This window comes from Elephantulus edwardii, unplaced genomic scaffold, assembly GCF_000299155.1.
Source record: "Elephantulus edwardii isolate Elephantulus edwardi_28Jun2011 unplaced genomic scaffold, EleEdw1.0 scaffold00014, whole genome shotgun sequence".
NCBI lineage: Eukaryota > Metazoa > Chordata > Mammalia > Macroscelidea > Macroscelididae > Elephantulus > Elephantulus edwardii.
In genome coordinates, this window is record NW_006399764.1 from 520203 (window position 1) to 542665 (window position 22463).

The window sequence follows — 22463 nt, forward strand, 5'->3', positions numbered from 1 at the left end:
TAATAAAAGAAATGAAAAAGTACGTGAGAACACAAGAGAGAGGGGGGGAAAAAGGGCAGCGGGCCAGTTAACAGTGAGAATGTGTGTTTATATAAAGTATGTTCCATAAACTAAGCAGAGAGAGGTCCAAATCTGTGCCCAAGTTATCGGGAACACAATGCAAAGGGAAGACATTCAAGTGGCAACATCATTGGCCATTCCCATAAGATTAAGAACAAAGAGTGCCACAGACACAGCGTGGCTGTTCTTGGTCCTGAAGCCAGGCAGAAACCTTACCCACCTATCCCAGCAAAGAAAACTGTGATATCAGGAATTGCTATGATTAACAGAGTGACCAGTGCACTGGGCTGTGGTATTTGAGTGATTTAATGGCCAGATCCAACTTGAGGATTCAGAGTCTATCCAGGGGCTTCAGGAGCAGGTTAATGTGCCTACGGACACTGAATCTGCACCCAAATGTCAGACTATTTGCATCTTTTTTGGAAGGGGTTACGGTGAATTTGTTAGAGCCCACATCTTAAAAGAGGTCACAAATTGCCAATCTAAGGTAGAAGCCATCTGAATTCTGTTCCTCAAATTTGTACTGGGAATACCCTGGAAACTGGCCCTTGTCTCTGAGGACACTGATTCAAGAGGTGGGCATGAGAACCAGGAATTTTTCTCTCTCCAGTTAATTCTTGTGTAAAGGCAGATTTAGGAACAATGACCTCAGTAAATCTTGGTATCTGAGATTACAGTAGAAAGTACAAGTTCTACTAATATCAATAGTTGAGGAAGACCCTCAACAAGATGGACTGACATAGTGCCTACGACAAAGGGCTTGTGCAGGACAGAGATCAAGAGGGTGGCACAGGACAGGGCAAGGGCTGTTCATAGAGTCTATGAACTTAATGGCACCTAAAACCACAAACAATGGCAACATATGCATAATAGATTGAGAAATGTACGTGTGAATTGAAAATTCTCAAGGTGGCCCTCCTTAAGGAGTTGTGCTGGAAACCCAAAGATATACACTTTGAATCCACTAGCTGCCCTGTGGAAGAAAGTTCCTCTTGTTTGATTAACTGCCTCTGAAAACCTGCTGGAGGATAAGCTATGGGTCGGTTCCGACTCTACAGTATACAACAACCACAACAAACAACCTGGGCGACACGGTAATAATATTCAGGTTATATGTGTATCTCCTGACTTTCTGCCTGAAAACACAGGCTACATTGCACGTTAAGGGCAGAACCTGAGACCTTAACCAATAGCCATGCTTAGCACTAATACCAATTGGATCTCATGAGAACAATCGCTCAAAAAAGAAGGTCTCCTTATTCCTCTCCTGCTGATTTATTCTCCCATGAAGCTGTTAAGTAGACTCAGAAGGTTTTCAGGCTCGAGAAAACTAAACCAACTGCCAGAGTCTATTCTGATTCAGGTTGGCCATGTAGGACAGAGCAGAAGTGCCCTGTAGAGTTGCCAAAACAAGAAATCTTTATGGAAAGACACTTCATCTTTCTTCCCGAGTGGCTGGTCTGTTCGAACTACTGAGCTTTTGTTATGAGCCTAACATTTAATCCACTGAGCACTATGACATCTTTCAAGCTCTGTGGTTCAGTGGAAGCAAAGAGTCTGCTTCCAGAGAGCTACCCATGTGGAAAGGAAAATACTGGCCTCACTTACTCATCGCTGCCATTAGTCTTTGCCTCCTCCCCTCACGCTTACCCTCTGTTAGTTAAGTAGCGAGCAGCAGGGCTGTTTCTTGCGATGTTTCCAGCTGGAGAGATATGGTCCGTGGTTACGGAATCTCCCAAATTTAATAGCACGTAGGCATCTATGATGGACTTAGGGGGCTGAAGATCCAGAGTCTAGGGAAAAATGCAAGACGTCAGAGTTAGCCTTGGTTTTTTTCTCCAATGGCGGTGAGCCATGAACCTGACCAGACAGCAGTCCTGCAACACAAACACAGAACATTTTCAGGTTTTTATCAGAACTGCTTGGGAACATAAGGAGAATTTACTCCTATCTCACCCGTGAAGGGGAGGAACTGGCATTATGCCGTCAAATGCAACAGGGATGCAGCTGCAAATATCTCTCATCACAACAGCTGAACTTTCCAGAGACCGAAGACAACCAGGATCCAGGTGTACACTCCCGTGTCCTTCCACGATGACCACTGAGGAAGCATGGGTCCCCTGACCATTCTTTTTCTGGGGAGGCACTCTTTGTTTTGAGGGATCTAATATTTGAATACTATAATCCCTCAGACTTACTGAGTTTACACCTAGGTGGTACTGGATCACTACACGGAAACACTGGACAAAGGTATTTCAGCTCCGAAATCCCAGTTTTCTAAAATGTTCCCCTGCCTCCTACCCAGAATCATCTGCAAGTGCTTTCATTAAATGAGTAGACAAAGCAAGGGCATAGAGTAATAAAGTTTTTATAATGAAAGAAACTCTTTGGAGAATTAATTAAAAAAAAAAAACAAACACCAAAGTCATACCAGATTCTCAAAGAATGGTGGAGATTTAATATATGTAGATTTGGGATTCCAGGAATACAGCTTATCTGATGGGGCTGCTAAGGCATTCCAGCTTTCATTTACGGTCTTGAAAAAGAAAAAGGCAGAAAAACATCACATTCCATTCTAGGAAAATATGACATGCAAACATACAAAAACCCCTATGAGTTGAGAGTACAAGGGAAACTGTTTTTATTCTTGATGATCAGACACAAGAATTGCTTTATCTCAAAATAATGTCATGCAAATAACTTAAAAGTATGGTGGTAGGCAGTGGATGGCTCCATTGATCCTGCTTCCTGATATTCCTGCCCTCCGGTGCTCCCTCCTGTTCAGTGTGGATTAAACCTAGTGATTTACTTCTAAGATTAGGTTATAAAGAGACTCTTGGCTTCCGTGTAACCCACCCTCAATTGCTTGGTCTGACTGTCAACTGCCCCATGAAGGACTGAGACTCCTAGAGCCAGGGAGAAACTTAAGGCTGTCAGTCCAGCTGTCCTGCCAATATCTGAGCTTCCAGATATTTTCTGATAATATCCAGATAATATCTGAGCCCCGGCTGAGCCTTCATATGAGACTGCAGCCCTAGACACCTTGTCTGGAGTCTTGTGAAGACAAGGGCAACCAGGAAAGCCACACCCAGTCTCCTGACGCACAGATACTATGAGGTTAAAAAAAAAAATCAAGCTTTTTTTGGAGGGTTGTTACACATTAATAAATGACTAATATATGACACATTAATAAATGACTAATATATGTACATTTGTATATAACTTTGAGATTGTCTTAAGGGAGAAATTATGTAGTCTTTAGACATTTTGGGAAGTGGACTTTCAGGCCCTATGGACACTAAATAGCAAATGACAGCTGCTGTGCATTAAAATTCCCTTATATTCTCTCCCTAGGCCCATTAACCCCGCCTCTGGAGAAATACATTTAGCTCAATGCTACTAACTTCTTAGACCATCTCCCCTGGAGGGAGCAGGCTCAGGGAGGGAGCAGGTTCAGGGAGGGCACAGAGCTGTTTCACCTTCTGCCCAGACATCTCTGCTTTCTCATTTCAAATCATACACATGCCCTTTGTCAGCCCAACACAGAAAGCAGGGAGAGACAGCCAAGAGCCTTGGAAACTGACACCGAGGCCCATCTATTTTTCTTCCTATCAGATAAACGCACACAGTTTTTATTTTAGCAGTCTGGAACTTCCTCCTGAGTGGCTCTTTAGAGATTTAAAAAAAAAAGCAATATTCAAATTTAAAAACGGCAATGTCCAAATAGTGCATTCTGAGAGGTGAAGTCAGCCAACTGACTCAACCTCAGTGACACAGCACCCCCGAGGGTCTCAACCAATTATGAGAAAGGTGTAGAGTTACAGAGGGCCAGCCAATAATTACATGTAACTCAAGGCCTTTCTGTACGAGGCTGCCAAATCTGGGAAGATGTGGGGAGTATGAGATTTGTAAAAATATATGGTGCAGCAGAAAGAAGACTGAGAACCACTTCCCCAGTTCCCATCCCTATGTCTGCAGACATAACCCCACATATCTAAGAGAGGTACAAACAAAGCATGGCCCTGAGACTCTGCGTCATAGATATGCGGGGAGTGGTTGTGAGGGACCTCACCTCTATTTTCTGATACACCTCCTTAAACATGCCAGGGATGACATACTGTTGCTCCACGGCCTGGATCTCATCCCTGGTTGGCCAGATGTCTTTCAGAAATACTTCTTGTCCCTTTGCATTTACCCCTACGGGGGGAAAAAGACTTATTAATAAGAAAGATTTCAGCTAATATTCCACTGTTCCTAATACTCCAAAGCTTAATTTCCTGCAAGTAAACTTAAAGAGACATTGTTTCTCATTATTTAAATGTACCTTGAGTAGACTGAGGAGGGTACAGCAAGCAGGAATTTTAGAGAAAAGGCGTCACTCCCCCGCCTCCTCCCCCAGACCCAACCTTGAGAAATAAAACCCTCGGGGGTAGATTTCTACAGAGTATGTACTGAAGCAATACCTATTATTACTTTAAAGCAGTAGCTGGGAAGGGAAAAACCCTGGTGGAAAAGCTAGACCAGCAAGATCTGTATTACTTTCAGTATTTACTTCCTTTACCTTTCAGTATGTCTTTTGTCTATTTCATTTAGGTCTTGACTATGCCTTGAGGAATAAAGGCAAGATTCTACATCCCATCTTATTCTAGGAGGTGGGAGTTCTAGGATCTATTTTTTATTAAGAAAAACAGCAACTTTCTTCCAAGTAATATTTTTAAATTATCTGGGGAAAAAGTTTCACCATGCATGTCAAATCTTACCCAATGGCTCTTTCTCAAAGTCGATCCTGATGGTCCCAGCAATTGCATATGCTATGACTAAAGGTGGTGAGGCCAAGTAGTTGGCCCGAGTGTTGGGATGGACTCGGCCTTCAAAATTCCTGTTTCCTGACAGCACCCCAACAGCCACAAGATCTCCCTGCAGAAGGTAGGAGAAAAAACAGGTCACAAAGGAGTAACAATGCCAAAGCTTCTTGTCTTAAGCCATTTGCAAACGCTCACGTGGAGCTACTCAGGCTGCCTTTTCACCTGGCCCTCTTGCACTGCTGGGAGGAATGCACAGGGACATCCCCGTGAGGGACTCTGGGTCAAAAGAAGCCACAAGCCATGTTTAGTGGCTTCTTCTTATGAAAAAAATAGCAACTTACAAGCCAGCGGGAAGCATCCCTGGTCGTTGTTCCTGAAGGCCAAGGAACAAGTGGAGGCGGTGAAAGGTAAAAGGGAACCACATGACTTAGGTGGATTCGACAATGAAGGCAAAGTAAACTAAATTATATTCTCGAGGCTACAAATCTCATGAAATTCAAATCAAGCCAATGCAATGCAGGTCCATTTGTGGGGAGATATGTCTGACTTTAAATCAATTTTTAAGTCATCCGAAACAAACAATTCTGGACTTTTTTTTTTTTTCAAAACCAGCATTTACTGAAGATGTATTTGTGTGTCAGGCACTGTGCACAATGTTTCAACCTTTACGAGATAATATAGTCATTTCCATTTTATGGATTTGGAAAGCGAGGCATAAAAAGGCCAACTAATTTGCCTAAGGTTATAGAGCTAATACGTTTAGCTGAACTCCAGAACCTATCCTTGTAACCACATCCTGGGTTTTCCTGGACCTTCTTGACATTATCATCATTTCATCATTTGTCAAGTCACATTACATCAAAAACAAAACACAAACCCTCAACAGCCCTGAATACTCATAGCCTCCTCTATGCATACCTGTGTGATGGCTTCTACTACGGCTTCAGGTAAAGGCCCACTGTTGCCAATGCAGGTCATGCAGCCATAGCCCACCACATCAAACCTACAGGCCAAGAGAGAAGCACAAGAGAATCCACTCTCAGAAAGCTCAGCCACTGGCTGGAGATTCTACACACCTCTGATCTAAATGGAAAAGTGGTGCCTAAGTTTGTTGTTGCTATGTGCCATCGAGTCAGAACCAACTCCTGGCTGATGCTCCAGCAGGTTTCAGAGGCAGTATTACATGGGAGGAGACTGCCCCTCCTTCCTTTACGGAGCAGCTGGTGGACAGGAATTGTGTATCTCTTGAAGCTGGCAGGGTGACTCCCTACTATGAGGTCTCCAGAGCTTCCTATAAAGGCTTTATAGGTTCGACTTTAGTCCTTGGCCTACTGGGCACCTTGTCTGATAAACATCCAGCACAATTATACAGGAGGGCCCCGCTCAGTTGCCATATAGGGTTTCTACTTTTAAAATAAAACCCCACCAAAACCCAAAGCCCAAACATCCCGCCAAACTGGTTGCTATCAAGTAGGGACAGTCCTAAGTGTTGGGGAGTAGAACTGTTCTCTGAGATTTTGTTCAGGTTTTCTTCTGAGGAGCTCTTGGGTGGGCTCAAACTATCAACCTTTTGGTTAGTGGTAATGCATGTAGGAAAACTGGCAACAACAAAAGAAAGAAAAAAAAAGTGTTTCCCTCACCCAAGCTGAGACAGATAAGGCATGACTCCACTTTCTCGCAGATAGTAGGTTACCACACCACTTCCAGGGGACAGGCTGGTTTTGACGTAAGGCTTCACGTTCAGGCCTGCCTCCACAGCTTTCTTTGCTAACAATCCTGTGAAACAGCAAACACAGAGAGACTGTGGGCGGCTGTCTGGTCCAAATGCCAGCGACAGTCTCGGAAAGAGACAGACTTCTCAGTCTGCATTTCCTGCCACTGCCGAGAAAGTCCCTTCACCCTGGTGCTTTTCTGCGACTAACTTGGGCAATCTCCTCCTGTGTGACTGAAAGCCTTTGAAAAGCCCCAGGGGCTATGCCTTCACATCAACCTGCCTTTGCTTTCATGGGTGCATCATGGTTGTATTTCTCACAACACACCACAGAAGTTATACTGATTTATGTACCACTTCAATAGGAGACCAACTCTAACTTAATAAAATGAGCAGTGCATAGAACAACAGAAATAAAAATCTCACTGGCCCAAGTAATCTGTATGCATTTCTACTCAAAAGTAGAAAGATCAATTTAGGGCCATTCAGATTACAGCATGAGCTTTGGATTTTTGCAGGAAAGTAATTTTCCCAAATCATGTTTTATTTGGATAAAAATTATAGGCGGAAGGGTCCTTTCTGAGATTATATTTGTGCACACCTGGTCGATGAGGTGTAGAGTCATCCTACAAGTGAAAATATAGTTCAGAGATAATTCTTGAAGCAGAAAAACTAGAGCTTTTGGGCCATTAATTAGTCTTTTGAAAAACAGAAACCGGTAACTTGGATACTAGGTGATAAGCCTTCGGAGACGTTACTCACAGAAGTCTGGGAGGAACGGGGATAAAAAAGGGACAAAAATCTACAGACACGCTGGTGACTTGTCTCAACTGATTTTTTCCAAACAAATCAGGCTAAGGTAGCAACAGGTGAACTCATGGACTATGAAGATTTTCTGGCCATGTTTGTGTACGTCATACATAAAGAACTGCTGACACTGTCTGGCCTCTGGGCTCAAGAGAAACTTCTGGCAGTGACTGGAACACTGGAAACTAAGGAGACATTGTATTTGGGGAAACTCTGCAAATATTAACTACTTAACTAGAATTGCATAACAGGTCAGGTCCAGAGTTTTATTAGTCTGTGCTCTCTGACCTAATTCAGACACCACTTGTCAATGAAGACAGAAGTAAAAGGGGCCTTATCAGTGGTTTCTGTAGAGAACAAAATCTGTGACATGAAGACAGTTTTCTTTTCCTTCCAAAGTCTGACACAAGGTTCTCTCCTTTACCAGGAAATTGTCTGCCTTTTCTTTCCCTCTACCTATTTTCTCTGTTAATTCAACAGAGAAAGAATAGTATGAGTTATTGTATTTCACTTTAAATATGTTCATTGTGTAGATACGTCTCTGCATCTAGAGAAGTTAAGTTCAGGAAGTCCACACAGGAAACAGCTAAGCCCCTGGGCTATGTCTTGAGGTTTTGACCTCTATGTCCACACAGCACTGGGGATGGATGCAAACATACGCACCTGCTCCTAACATCACAGAGGGGTTGCTGGTGTTTGTGCAGCTTGTAATGGCGGCAATGACCACAGAACCATGAGCAAGTATGAATTCGCTGTTATTATACATAAACTTCTTTTGGTCATTATGATGGTCTGGAGGTATCTGAAATCCTTTAAACCCTTGCTATAGGAAGAAGGAAGAAGAGAAAGGGAGAAAATATATGTATATATGTTATATGGCTAAAAGTTTTCATTTTGGAAGAAAAAAACCTGACCACTAAAATTTTAAAGGCCATTTATAAATATAAATAGGCCAATATAAATATTTTGGCCAGTTAGTTCTGAGACGTTACAGAAAAACTAAAGTGATTTTCTTGATGGTTTTTTAAAATACCCACAGAAGTCTGCCACAGTGACGGAATTGTACTCTATCTTTGAAATCACGAACAATTTCTTCCTTCTCATCCCGAAAACCAGAAATGCTAGCACTACAAATTTGGCTCAAAGTGAGTCTTAAATAGAATGTGATGACCCTGCAGTATTGACTGTGGGTACTGATTCTATCACTGTGGAAATTTAGGGGGAGGTGCCGTTTGACCAGACTCAAGAGTCATGATTACTGGCGGCGGTCACCATTTTTTACCACAATAAAGAAGCTTTAAAAAAAAAAAAAGAGTCATAATTACTAACGTGAGCAGAGTGCAGGGGGACATTTGGTAGAATGCTGGTGGCTCCATGCGTAAAACCCACCCAACCCCTCACATCCACTCACTGGGGAAATGTTCATGAGGATCTATTGCAAGTAGTGTATTTGGCTACAAAAGTGATTCAAGTACAAAGTTCATCTTCAAACCTACTACAGTCCTCTAGGGCAAAAGACACATACATAACAAAGTCCTAACAATGGAAGCGACCGCAGATGAAATGTCAGCAAAGGTTTTCGAATTAAGTGTCACAAAGCCTCAAATGAGGGAAAGATGCCTTTCTGCATGAGCTCTGAGGCCACACTGCAGAGGCGATGGCATCGGAATTGAGTCCTACAGGGCCGACTGAGGACACACAAGGAGGGCCAAGAGCCATCCAGGCAGCGAGTGGGCGTGGCCCAGACCAAGGACCAAAGGCCAGAACAGCGTGTGTTGGGGGGGGAGAGTTGGGAGTCCAGTGAATGAGGTGGCCAGTGGCAGTGAAAGGTGGTTAAAAGAGTGGGCTGAGAGGTTTACAGAGGACTGTGTGCATTAAGGAAGCTGTTCTGTCCTTAGCTAATGGGGAGTCATTACAGGGAATGCAAAAAATCACATCTTGAAGATGCACCAGTTAAGTGGCATGAATGGAAGACTGGACATATGGAAACCAGGAATAAGGAAGAGTTGAGAGGGATTTCTCGGGTCCCTACCTTGGCTCCGAGGCAGCTCTCAAAGTCCTTTTTCATGTCCGACACGGCGACTTTGTCCTGGGGCCTTTTGGGCCCACTGCAGCAAGGTACTACTGTTTTCAAATCCAATTCAACAACCTGTTTGCACAAAAGGAAACAAACTGTAGCGTTCACAAGACATGCACTAAGAAGGAACACAGGTTATAGCAGAACTTGTAATATGACAATAAACACAAATAAGACAACAGTGTTTTGTTGTTTCTTAACCCAACGTGACTGATTTCTCAAGGCAGGAGGAGCACCGGAGTTGCACAGGAGACAGGAAGCCAGCCACCTCTGGATTGACCAAGGTAGATGCAAGAGTCCACTGTCCTCCACTCATTCTGTTTGTATAGCAGTTCATACACTCATTTTATTCAGTGAGTCATTTTCTATTGAAATGATACATAAACCATTATATATTCCTATGGTGCTTTGTGAGAGATGCATTAAGCCATCAATGCCAGGAATGAGACGGGCTGACACAGTAACTGGGGTAATGGGGGTAGGTGTGTCGGAGACAGTTGAGACGGGCTCAGGACAGGGCAGGCTTCAGAGCTACTGTACACAGGGTTGCTCTGAGTTGCTCGATGGCACATAACAATGTAATACAAAACAAAACAAGGACCTTCCCCCCTCCCCCCTTAATAATAGTTTTATGAAAAACAAATTCCCACAGTAAATTCATATACACTCCGTCTCTGGGAGCCAAGCAACCAAGGATAACACTGCTAAAACAAGGACCTTAAACCTAGTTAACTCTACAGCTTTGGCATTTAAAAATATGGATTCAGTTTGTACCCAAAGGAAGAACCTCTCTCATCACAGTGTAACAGATCTAATGGGCATGTTCACATTCTTATCTTTTAAATAGCTCTTCTTCTTGTGTACATTCTAGACAGAACCCACCTATACATTGGGAGCACGATCCCTTACCCTTATGCCACCAGAACTCCAGATGCACTAACAAAGTCCTTCAATTGCCTTGCACTTAAGAGGACAGAATCAGTTGTTCAAAAAAGGGGAAGCACTCAGTTTAGCACTCAGACTATTAGCGATGAAAGAAGTAGCTTCTGTCATGCTAATCCTTTGCTTAGGCTGTGACTTTTCAGCGTTTTAACACCTCCTTCTCCTGTCTAGTGTCTTGCCCCTGGTATCAGTCATGATGTACCATCTTCCTTACAAATGTATCCTTAATGAGATGGACTGCTGTGTTGCCTTCAACAATGGGCGCAAGTACAGAACCAATTGTGAGGCTGGTGTGGGACCAGGCGCCTAACAGTAACAGCCGCAACAAACTCCGCTAGAGAAAACACACAGGACTGAAATCACGCCCTGAGGAAGATGAAACGTGATGGTGGCATGGTGGCGGGCTCCTACCTGGGCGAAGTCCGGGTCTTGAGAGGTGTCGCTGAAGTCTCGGAACATGCCTACAGCCTGAAGGTACTTTTTGATAAGCTTGATTTTTGTTTCATCTCGACCTAAACAGGTATTTTGAAGAGGAGATGACGTTAGCATTCCCTGGTGAGAGACTATAAACTAATGCTCCACTAGTAAATGTACAAGTAATATTAGTTCACTTACACACACACCCCTCAATAGCTTTACTGATATTTCAGCTTTTAGGCCAATGATTTGACCCTCTACTTGGAACTTCAAACTGAGAGCTATTAACTGCTATCTTGTCTAAGAAAAATGGGGAAGGCTCTTACTTAGGAGAATCTCAAGTCTTAACACATATTTTGGTATCTACCTTCATTTGCCTCTAGAATTACTATTTCAAGATGCTACTGATAAAATGATAACCCACCCTGCCCCAAACCACCAGGAACAGAACACTTGCTAAGGGCTGTCACTGCATGCCAAACATTTTAAATGCATTCTTTTAACTACCTAATCCTTCTAGTATTTATGAGACAAGTAGTGGTATCCTAACATACAGATGAGGAAATGCGATGAACCTTCCATGGAACAGATAACTAACAGCAGAATCAGAATTTGTACCTGAGTTTGATTGTAAAGTCCAAAGTCTCAACTCACAGTGTTACAGCAGCAAGAACTGACCCCTGTGCCCTATGTGCTGAATTCTTTTCAAGACCCTGGTTGGAGGGAACAGTTTTTATGATATATGCCTGGTGGACAGGGAGTCCCCATTTTTCTGACAGTTTAGTGAGAATGAGAGTGCGGTTTTGGGCCCACAATAAACCAGCGTCTGAGTTTATGTGAACAGAACTGTAACACTTTCAGCAAGGGCATCACAAGAGACAACCGTACAGCATTGAAAAAGAAAGAACTTATGCAATATTATTCAAAATGGGTGAGCCTGGAGGACATTACGCTGAGTGAAGTATCTCAGTAACAAAAGGGCAAATCCTGCATGGTGCCACTGTTGTAAAATAGGACTGACCTCGGGGTTGGGGGGAGACGACTGAGAAAGATGGGTTTAATAAATGTATACTGCATTGAAACAGATGAGGGAGAGAACTGTTTAAAAGGGATATGTGATTAGGTGTTTTTGTCATGACAGGAGTCTAGAACGAAGGCTGCATGGTGGAGTGGACCTGAGGGGAGGGGTTGTAAGACAATGAAAGAATTTTTCTTTTACTTTTCCAAGAGGGTAGTGTACTAGGGGGGAGGGTTGGGAGGGGGAAAAAGTGCAACAATGAATGAATGGAAACCCAAAGCCTCTGTAAATTTTTACTGAAATTAATAAATTTAAACAAAACAAACAAACAAAAAAAGAGACAACTGTACAAGCTTCAGGAACATACTTATGATGCGTAACTAAGCCCAATCTTCACTACATTCCAAATCATTCTTAGCATGAAAACGCACAGGAGAAAAATGTTTGCTGCAAATGAATGTTGTCATATGCTGTCAAATCATCTAGGACTCATCTCAAGCCAATGAACAGCTCTGAACCCTGTCTCCTCCTGAGCCAATCTCACAGTCTGTGACACACCTGCCCCCACTGCCACCGTCACTGTGTCAATCCAGGGCCTTCCTCTCCTGAGCTGTCCCTCCATCCTTCCAAGCATGATGTCCTTCTCTAGGACTGGTTCCTCCTGGCAACGTGCCTACAGTATGTGAGACTGAGCTTCAAAATCCTTGCCTCCAAGGAACAACCTGGTTTCACCTTCTCCGATACAGACCTGTTTGTTCCCTTGAAGTTCAAGGTATGCTTAACACTCTTCTCCAGCATGCCCAGATCACCAGCTTTAGAATCACATTTACTGGTCATCATCCGTAGATTCTGGCCACTATAAAAAGTAGTTACTTCTGGACTTGTGGTTTTCCACTACCACCCCTCACCTCGTCTCCTTCCCATCATTCTTTTCTGCTTCTTTTTTTAGGTTGAATTATTCAACTATTTATTATTACTGTTTTCTATTTGTGTATCTTTTCACTTAAAATCCTCTAGGAAACAAAGGGAGCTCTGGTGGCCTAGTGGCAAGAAGCTGCACTGCAATCCCAGAGGTATGAGGTTCAAATCTACCAGATGCTCTGCTGGAGGAGGGACAATCTCCTCCTCTACCAGTCAGATCCAATTTGATGGTACACACACACACACACACACACACACACACACACACAAAATAATAAAATAAAAGAAAAAAAATCCTCTAGGAAACAAAAACATAACTCATTAATTTCAAAGTTATATTCTGTAACAGCTTCTTTTACAACACTCTTCTGTGATCATCATTTTTGTCATTATTTCCAGAGGTTTTTCTTTCAGCTATGGGAGAGGCCTTGCACGTCTTCATCTGAAACGTGTAGAGTCTAATGAAACACTGTCAGAATATGAGCCCTGGTCCTATTGTAGGGATCCTTCAGTAGGAAACCCTAGACAGAGATAAGAAGGCCCACAGTAGTATTTCTCCTTAAACTACGGTGACAATCTCCAAAAGTCATTTTGAAAATAAAAGTCCCCTCCATATCTGTGATGGTGCAAGGTAGGGCAAGGTGCCCGTAGAAGTTGTAGCTGACTTGACAGCACATGACAGTAACAACCATCCTATCGATTACAAAGAATGAGGCAACATAGCTGAAAAATAATTTCACATTTGCTCAAAGTAATCCATTGTTGTTGTTGTATGTGCTGTCTAGTCGCTTAGGAATTATAGTGATGGCATGTACAACAGCTCTGAACCCTACTTTCTATCTTGAGCCAAGCTCATTGCCTCTGACACACCTACCTCCATTACCCCAGTCACTGAGTCATTTCATCTTATCCAGAGTCTTTCTCTCTTGTGTTGTCCCTCCACCCTCCCAAGCATGATGTCTCTCTCTAAGGACTCCTCTCCAAAGATTGGTTCCACCTTGAAACATGCCCAAATGGAGCTTCATATCAGACAGAGCTTCAAAATCCTTGCCTCTAGGAAGCAGCCTGGTTTCACTCCAGGGCAAACCCGTTTGTTCTCTTAGCAGTCCAGGGTATAGTCAATACTCTTCTCCGGCATCACAACTCAAAGGTATCAATTCTTCTTCTATCATCCTTAGTCATTGGCTAGCTCTCTGATACATAGCAAGTAATTGCGAATACCATGGCCTGGATCAGGCACACCTTAGTCTCTAGACTGAAATCATTGCTCTTCAGGACTCTGTGCATCTCTAAACTACCTACCTTAGGTCATGGCCTGGCCCCAATGTAGCTGCCTCACCTCACTTCTTTTTACTTATCCTCACTTACTTCCCCCTTCTTTTAGGGTTCCAGCTACACCCAGCTTATCTTTAACCTTTACCAAGTTCTAGGTGCCAGAGACAACAGCCATGATCCTGTAGTCTGTTTTAAAGTAATTATCGACACCTGACTTTTTTTAAGAGAAGCACAAAACTCACTGGTGGTATTCTTTATTTTGTGAGTAGGTCTGTTATTTAGAAAAAAAAATGTGGCTTCTGGTGCAAATTTAGGATCTGGGTTTATATCTTAGGCCAATAGTCTCAGTGAAGAACGGAAGTCCACCAGTCAGTCTTAACTGACTCAAGAAATCTGCTGTGATTTTTTTTTTCCAAAATAAATTTGAGGTTCTGTTCCACATTTTTCTTACATTCTATCAGGGTCCATCTTCATTGGTCCTATGACAACAGTTTGTCCCTAATTAGTACAAAAAACCAGTGTAAATATCCTGGTTTCTAGAGTACTTTCTGGATCTTTCTGTTGGCCATGTTGTCCTGCTGCAGATTTCTTTAAATCTCAGGAACTGTCCTACCACCACAGAAAGCAGATGTGTCAGTGTAACCCAGAGTACATACCTGGAGGAGCAGAGGCAGAAGGCAGTGCTACAACTCCAGGAATTCTATGAACCTTTTCTAAAGGACCTGTGTTTACCATCCTGTGCTCACCTGTCTGCGTCAGGTACTTGATACTGACTTCATCAACTGGGAAAAAGGCAGCAGTTGCTCCGTACTCTGGACACATGTTGGCGATTGTAGCTCGGTCAGCAATGGACAACTGTGAGACCCCTGGTCCAAAGAACTCGACGAATTTTCCCACTACCCCGACCTGACGGAGATGCTAAGGGGAGAAAGAGCAGAAAAGTCTGAGACGCTTGACTGCCAATGTTCACACTGTAGAGCCTTACAGCTCTTACAAGGTAACTCTGACTAAACACATACAAGAAATCAGTCAATGTTCTTTTAGTACTTTTAAGAATAAAGCTTAGAAAAGAATACCAAAAACATGCAATGTGGAATCCTGGATGGGATCTCAGAAAGCAAAGGAATGTCACTGAAAAATAAACCCCCAAACTGGTGAAGATCTTAGTTTATTTAACAGTATTATATGAATATTAATTTGTTAGTGTGGACAATATATTATAAGATGCTAATATTAGAGGATTGGAAGCAGGAGCAGCATTCACTTCTTATACTACATGCTTCTGGAAACTCTATGAACTTTGATAAATGTCAATAGTTATAGAAAGGTTTCAGGCCTTTTGTTCATAAGGTCGCTATGAGTTGTGCTCGACTCTAAGGCAATCAACAACAACAATACTAGAGGAAAGAAAAACAGACATTCTTTGTGATATTAGTTATATTCATACTTCTGTAAATCTTAATGAGCAAAAAGGCCAGAGTCTATCACAGCTTTTCCACACAAGCCATCAGTCAGGACTAGGGCTGGAATGACTGACCTGGCCTGACCTGAAGCTAGGCTAATGAACAGTGGACAACATGGACAGACTCATTTGCTTAATTTTCCTGCTAAATTCTGTGAGTCTTATATTATTCTCCTCTAATATGCTGGGCAAAGACATTTACGACAAGCCATAGTATTAAATGGGGGCTCTGGAGGCCTACTCCTTAGGGAGTGTGCTGTCAATTCAAAGGTGGCTGGTTCAAAACCACCAGTTGATTCACAGGAGAAAGATGGGCAGTATCATCCTGTGTGATTTATAGCCTCTGAAAACCCAATGAAAGATCAGTTCTGATTTAGTTCTAATTTGATGGCAATGTGTTTGAGTTTTGCATTTTGAGTTGGTTTTTTTTTTAATTTATTTTTATTTTGTTTTATTATTTGTGTGTGTGCACCATCAAATCAGATCTGAGTTTTGTGGTTTTTTAACAGTATTATATAAATCTAATTCTGAATTCTGTTGTTACTGTTGTCCTGTTGAGTCAGAACCAACTCACAGCTGACCTGCCAGTGGGTTTAAAGAGGCTGAAAATATATCAGGAGCTATAAATCTTTTTCTTTTGGGACTGCTGGTGGGTCTGAACTGCTTCACTTCAAATTGGCAGTACAACTCCTTAACACTAGGCCACCAATGCCTCCTCCAGGAAGAAACGTTTTTGTTTTGTCCTTTTAACATTATACCACTTATCCAAAAGATCTCAATTCTCCAAGCTATATAACTAAATAAAAATTATATCTATAATAAGGTCGCTATGAGTCGCAGGTGACTCGATGGCACATAACAACAACAACAAACATTATTTTTCCAATGTTCCTTAAAAACACACGCGCGCGCGCGCACACACACACACACACTTTTTCCTATAAGATCTAAAGAAAAAAAATTAACATTTTCTAGCTTTGAGAAACATCTGCTAAAGTAATGTAATATTATAGTACAGAGGTGGGACTAAAAAAAGAAAAGCACACATAACTCATGGAAGTGATCCACTACTTACATATAAGGAAGAACTATGTCAAAAAAGGTAATTAAAATATGCACACATGCATGGGAAAGATTTTCAGAAACTTAGAAGAGAGATTATTTCTAGGAATAGAAAGGATGGCTTTCATAAATACTACATTTTATTTCATGACAGCAAAATGTCATGAAGAATAATTTTGGTTTTTGTATATTCGAATTCTTTCACAATTAAAATTAATACAATTAACTAAAACTAGAAAACTAAACCAGAATATACATTCTTTTTGGTTGTTCTTCTTTTTAAAAATACACGGTTTCCTAGCATTTCCAGAGCTCTTAGAAAGGAAGAGACTCCCTCATGCATTTCCTCTCTGCCACCCGGCTTTCCAAGACAGCAGAGGCAGCATGCTATTACCTTGGTAATGGTGAGCACGATGTCAGTGGATGTTACCAGGGGGTGGGGCTTGCCCATCAGCTTGTAGCCAATCACCTGGGGAAGCACCATGCTGATTGGCTGACCCAGCATGACAGCTTCAGCTTCGATACCGCCCACACCTGCAATGAATAGTAAGGCAGGAACAATGCTTTCATTATCCCTCAGTATATCCCTCAGGCATGAATTCAGCAACACCACAGGTAATGGGACCAGATAATATTTTAATTCAACATAAACAGAATTAAATGTCTACAATGGGGAGTTGTTTTTTATTTCCCCCACTACAGAATTTTTAACAAGTGTTTCTGAAAGTGTAATCTCCACACACTTGTGTCCATAACTGTTCAGAGTCATAGAACAACGGAGCACAGGGCTTAGGAAACACCCCCAAATGTCTCTAGTCTCTACTCTAGTTACTTTTCAAAACATAATTACACCCCCTCCTCAGTTATAAACATGTGTCGGTCCAAAGATCAAGCAGATGTTAGAGATGATGCCAAGTGCCACTAAGTCAAGTGCCAATCAAAGTGACCCTAAGCCCAACAGGTCTAAACTGCCCAACCCTGCACTATCCTTATGATCCCGGGTGGTTATGTGAAGAAAACCAGTGTCACAGGACATGAAGGAGGACCACATCAGATCTCAGGACATGAAGGAGGACCATATCAGATCTCAAAACGAAGGATAGCTACATCATTGCACAAGTGTCAAATGACATGGTTGTCAAGTCAAGCTCAGCTAGGATGACACATGACCTTATTAACACAACCAGGATTACTCCTGCCTTATACCTTGGTGTTTTGTTACTGCCAGATATAGGCCGTTAATGCATAAAATAGTTGGATGGTGGATTTTTAAAAACTATTATCATAAATGCAAAATGCTGATGAATGAGTGAGTTGCCAAGTATAGGTGTACTGAATTATTTATTACTAATTTATTTATTACTAATTATTCATGAGGCACTTTCTAGGTACTGGGATTATAGCCATGCACAAAACACAAAAATGCTTCTCTGATTCACACAGACATGCAAATTTATGCTAGTAGGGTGTAACGGCATCCAAGTGAGTAAGGTACAAGCTGTAGAGCAGTATATATGACATAGGAAGCTGGCAGAACACTCACCCCAACCGAGAATGCCCAAGCCATCAATCATGGTGGTGTGTGAGTCCGTGCCCACGAGGCTGTCTGGGTAATAATACCCATCCTGATCAAATGCCACTCTTGCCAAGTATTCCAAATTCACTTGGTGGATAATTCCAGAGCCAGGGGGAATGATTCGCATGTTGTGAAAAGCCTGGGAGCCCCACTAGGAATGAAAAATGGGGGAAATAAAACAACTATGACTATGAGACGCACTTCTCTTCAGCCCACTCTGTGGCACCACTCTGAAACACTCACATATATCACCAACTCTGTTCCTACCTTTAAGAATTCAAATCGTTCTCTATTTCTTTCAAATTCCAGGTCTTGATTCTTCTGCAGACTGTCTACCCTGTCAGAAAGAAAACGAAATGTATAAATGTTACTGATCATTGGCATTCATGATGACTACACTAACCAAAAGTTACCCTTCCAGGCACGATGGGTTTCACATGGATTTCACTGACGGAATGGGAAAACTCACCAGCATGAGAACGGAAATGTAACTGGAGAAAGCAAAAAGAAAATGATGTTTCAAGTGATTCCTACAATGCCTGATTTAAACATTAAAGCATGGGAGGCAGACAACATGAACTGAATTTAAATTAAAACTAAACCTTATTATAAAGTTTGACTCTTAGGAACAGATTCAAAACCTCTGGTGACATCAATGTAGGACTGAATCACTTTGACTCACAGTCGAAGCACTGCTGTCTGTCCCTGTATGATAGTACAGACCTGCACATCGGATTTCCAAAGCTATAAATCAGCCAGTAGCAGACCGATACTTTTACCTCAGTGTAGTGGGTGGGTTCAAACCACTGATCTTTTGGTCAGCAGCCCAACATTTAGCCCACACCACCACTGTGGTATCATGATAACAGCAGTATAGATATCAAAGTAAAACAAAATTTGTCTCAGAACAGTTTTCTCACTGGTGGCTTTGTTATAAAACATGTTTGAACTGAGCTGCCACTTTAATCTGTTTACGTTGAGACACACGGAACCAGTCATTCATAAAACCACAACTTCCGAGCTCTAGAGCCAGTGGTTTATGGAGAGGACAGTGCTGCCTAAGTATAAACCATGTATTATAGGCCATGGTTTACCCAAGACCATTCAGTCCATCAGCAATGGCACTGGCAATGAAAGTCATCCAGAAATTTCTCTAGGGTTTTTATAACTTTGTCTTATAACGTTATAATTTTATTGAGTCAAGACAGAACAGGTCACAAGCACAGCTCTGTGGGTCCATCACATGGAAAGAAGGTGCTTATAAATTGTACGTCATCAAAGACTGAATGAACAGACAGGGAAGGACCGTAAAATCACTAGCTAAGACCCAAGTCAGGCTGTTCTGTGCTAATTAACACATCGGTTCACATTTACTGACATCACCAGGAATTATTATTCCGTCATTTTGTCTCCACTATAACATGGATTAGGTACCACTAATAACTGAATTTTACAGAAGAGGAAATAAGACACCGTGAGGTTTAGCAATTTTCTCAGGGTCACACAGCTGGCAAGTGGTGGAAGTGGAAGTCCACGCAAACAGGCAGAGTCCAGAGTGGGTACTGTGAACCCTGGACCGTCGAGCTTTCCTGGAGCAGCGGTTACAGACCAATCAGTGATGGTAGTAATTACAATAGATACCACATCACATCACAGGCCTTCAGTGCTTCCATACATGAATCCATTAAGTGACAGAACTCCTCAAGCTGCTGCTGTTGTTAGGTACCTTCGAGTTAATTACGACTCATAGTGACCCTAGGAATAGCAGGCCTGCAGCTTGCCCTGTCCTGCGCCATCCAAATCCTCTCAGACACACTTGAGCCCATAGCTACAGCCACTGTGTCAATCCATCTGATTGAAGGTCTTCCTCTCCTTCGCTGACCCTTCACCTTTCTGAGCATGATGTCCCTCTCTAAGGAAAAGCCCTTCTTAACAACAAGCCCAAAGAATGAGATAATGTTGTGCTATCCTTGGCTCCAAGGAACACTCAGGCTTTACTTTCTCCAAGACATAGCTATTTGGTCTTTTTGCAATCCATGAAATATTGTTCTCCAACACCAAAAGTACTTCTGCCATTCTTATTCATCGTCCAGCTCTCACGTGCACAGCAAGTGACTGAAAGACTATGGTCTGAATCAGCTGCACCTTAGTCTTTGTACAGACATCATTATTACTCCTTGATATTTGGAGAGGTACTTGACAGCTGACTTACCCATTGCAACACATCTTTTGATTTCTTAACTGTTAGTGCCAAGAATGTTGGATGTGGATCCAAGAAAGATGAAATCTTGGATAATTTCAATTATCTTCTCCATAATTCCTCATGTAGGTACTGCTCAATTCCTATACAGAGTTCCCGTACTTGCCAAAGGATTTACAATGGCTAATTTTTGGAAGGAGATCACCAACTTTTCTTCCATTGCCACACTTACCAAGTGCACAAAATAGTGTTCACTAAGCTCTTTGCTATTCTAAGGCTTCTAGAATAGATATGGAAACACAGTATTAACTAGATTTAATAACAAAAAAATAACAAAATGATAATTTCTTCAGCAAATGGTGCTGGCAAAACTGGACTGCTACCTGCAGAAAGCTGAAGCAGGATTCACACCTCACACCACACACAAAAATCAACTTAAGGTGGACCAGAGACCTAGGGATAAATCCCAAAACTATACACATCATAAGATACAAAGTGGAACCAAGTTTTAAAGGTATAGTATAAAGTATAGTATAAAGAGGTGGACAAATGCAGCCAGAAATATACAACCAGAAGAGGATAAAATTGATGAATGAGACCTTCTAAAGAGTAAATCTCTGTGTGCATCAAAAACTTTTCCCAATAAAGTGAAAAGAAAACCTATTGATTAGGAAACAAAAAACATTTGGCAATACCATCTCAGACAAGGGTCTTAAAACAGAAGTTTACAGAATACTATAAGACTTCTATTAAAAAAAAAAAAGATTAATAACCCAATCACAAAATGGGCAAAAGACATGGAAAGACTTTTCACAGAGGAAGACATTCAGATAATCAACAAACACATCAAGAGATGCTCAAAATCACTAGCGATAAGAGAGATGCAAATAAAAAACCACAATGAGATACCTTCTCACCCCAGTAGCTGTAGCAAAATTTAGTAGGATGGCAAGTAATACACGTTGGAAAGGATTTGGAGAGATAGGAACTGTTTGTTGCATACTGTTGCTGGGATTCTAAAATGGTACAACCACTCTGAAAGGCAGTCTGGCATTTCCTCAGAAAGCTGAACACAGAGAAATTCCATATGATCCAGCTATTCCATTGCTAGGAATATACCCCAAGGAAATTAGAACTGAGACACAAACAGATGTTGGTACCAATGTTCATAGCAGCACTATTCACAATCACAAGAACGTGGAAATGGCCCAAATGTCCAACTATAATCAAATGGATGGAGAAATTGTGGTACATTCACTTGATGTAATACCACACAGGACTTAGGAGTAAAATTAATTACTAATTACTCAAGAGTAATTAGAAAATTACTATATAACTTGGGTGAGACTGGAGAGCATTATTCTGAATGAACTAACTCAGTCTCCTAAGGACAAATACTGCATAAGACCATTATTGTAAAAACAGAAGGATAACTAGTAAAATGCGTATGGTGTTCCAAGGGGGAAAAGGGTGGGAACAGAGGGGTGAGGATGAGTGGAGGAGAAATCAAATGGGTCACAATGTTTGGTGGGTGGAGAGAGTGGGAGTAAAGGAAATGGGAAAGATTTAGTAGGGACCTGAAAAGACGAGGTAATGGTGGGCGTAGTTCAATGGGGAGTAAGTTTGCAGTGTGTGGGAATGATTGTATGAAGCACAATTGGAATGGGGAAAAGGTGAAACACAATGTACATGAATCTTGTTTGCAAATCAACAGAAAAGATTTAAAAAAAAAAAGATGTAGACAATAAAGAGAAAGAAGGTGTCTATGAGCATTATTTCCACCAATAATGGTGAGATTCTAATTGTAGGTAGTCTCTGTACCTGATGCCCTCATTTTTCCTCTTTCCGTATTTTGAGCACTTCTTGCCTCTTAGACATCATATCCTGTCCTCCTATCCCCCAAACCAAAGATGTGCTCATAGCAGCTCCCAGCAGAGGCGGGACTAGGAGAACGTCCACCCCACGGAACGCTAGGAACATGAATTTGACATAAACAGCATATTCACAGGACAAGCAAACATCCGCAATGTTTAGGCTGTTTTACGGTACAGTAATGAGGCTGGAGATAGAATGATTGAATTTTGTAAAATCAATGACTTATTCATTGCAAATACATTTTATAAGAGACAC

The 22463-nt window shown here is 41.8% G+C and overlaps 1 protein-coding gene across 1 annotated transcript in view; it reads right to left on the reverse strand.

Annotated features, from left to right (window-relative positions):
• ACO1 (aconitase 1, soluble) overlaps positions 1–22463 on the reverse strand; it is a 41484-nt gene that overhangs the window by 8496 nt on the left and 10525 nt on the right. Inside the window, exons 4-16 of the mRNA XM_006881254.1 lie at positions 18401–18470; positions 18101–18284; positions 16952–17091; positions 14780–14951; positions 10814–10914; positions 9416–9532; positions 8047–8206; positions 6506–6641; positions 5784–5868; positions 4821–4977; positions 4133–4257; positions 2492–2596; positions 1711–1853 (exon numbers count right to left, since the gene is read on the reverse strand). Coding sequence (XP_006881316.1) covers positions 1711–1853; positions 2492–2596; positions 4133–4257; positions 4821–4977; positions 5784–5868; positions 6506–6641; positions 8047–8206; positions 9416–9532; positions 10814–10914; positions 14780–14951; positions 16952–17091; positions 18101–18284; positions 18401–18470 — 1695 coding nt within the window. The remainder of the gene's footprint in view (positions 1–1710; positions 1854–2491; positions 2597–4132; positions 4258–4820; positions 4978–5783; positions 5869–6505; positions 6642–8046; positions 8207–9415; positions 9533–10813; positions 10915–14779; positions 14952–16951; positions 17092–18100; positions 18285–18400; positions 18471–22463) is intronic.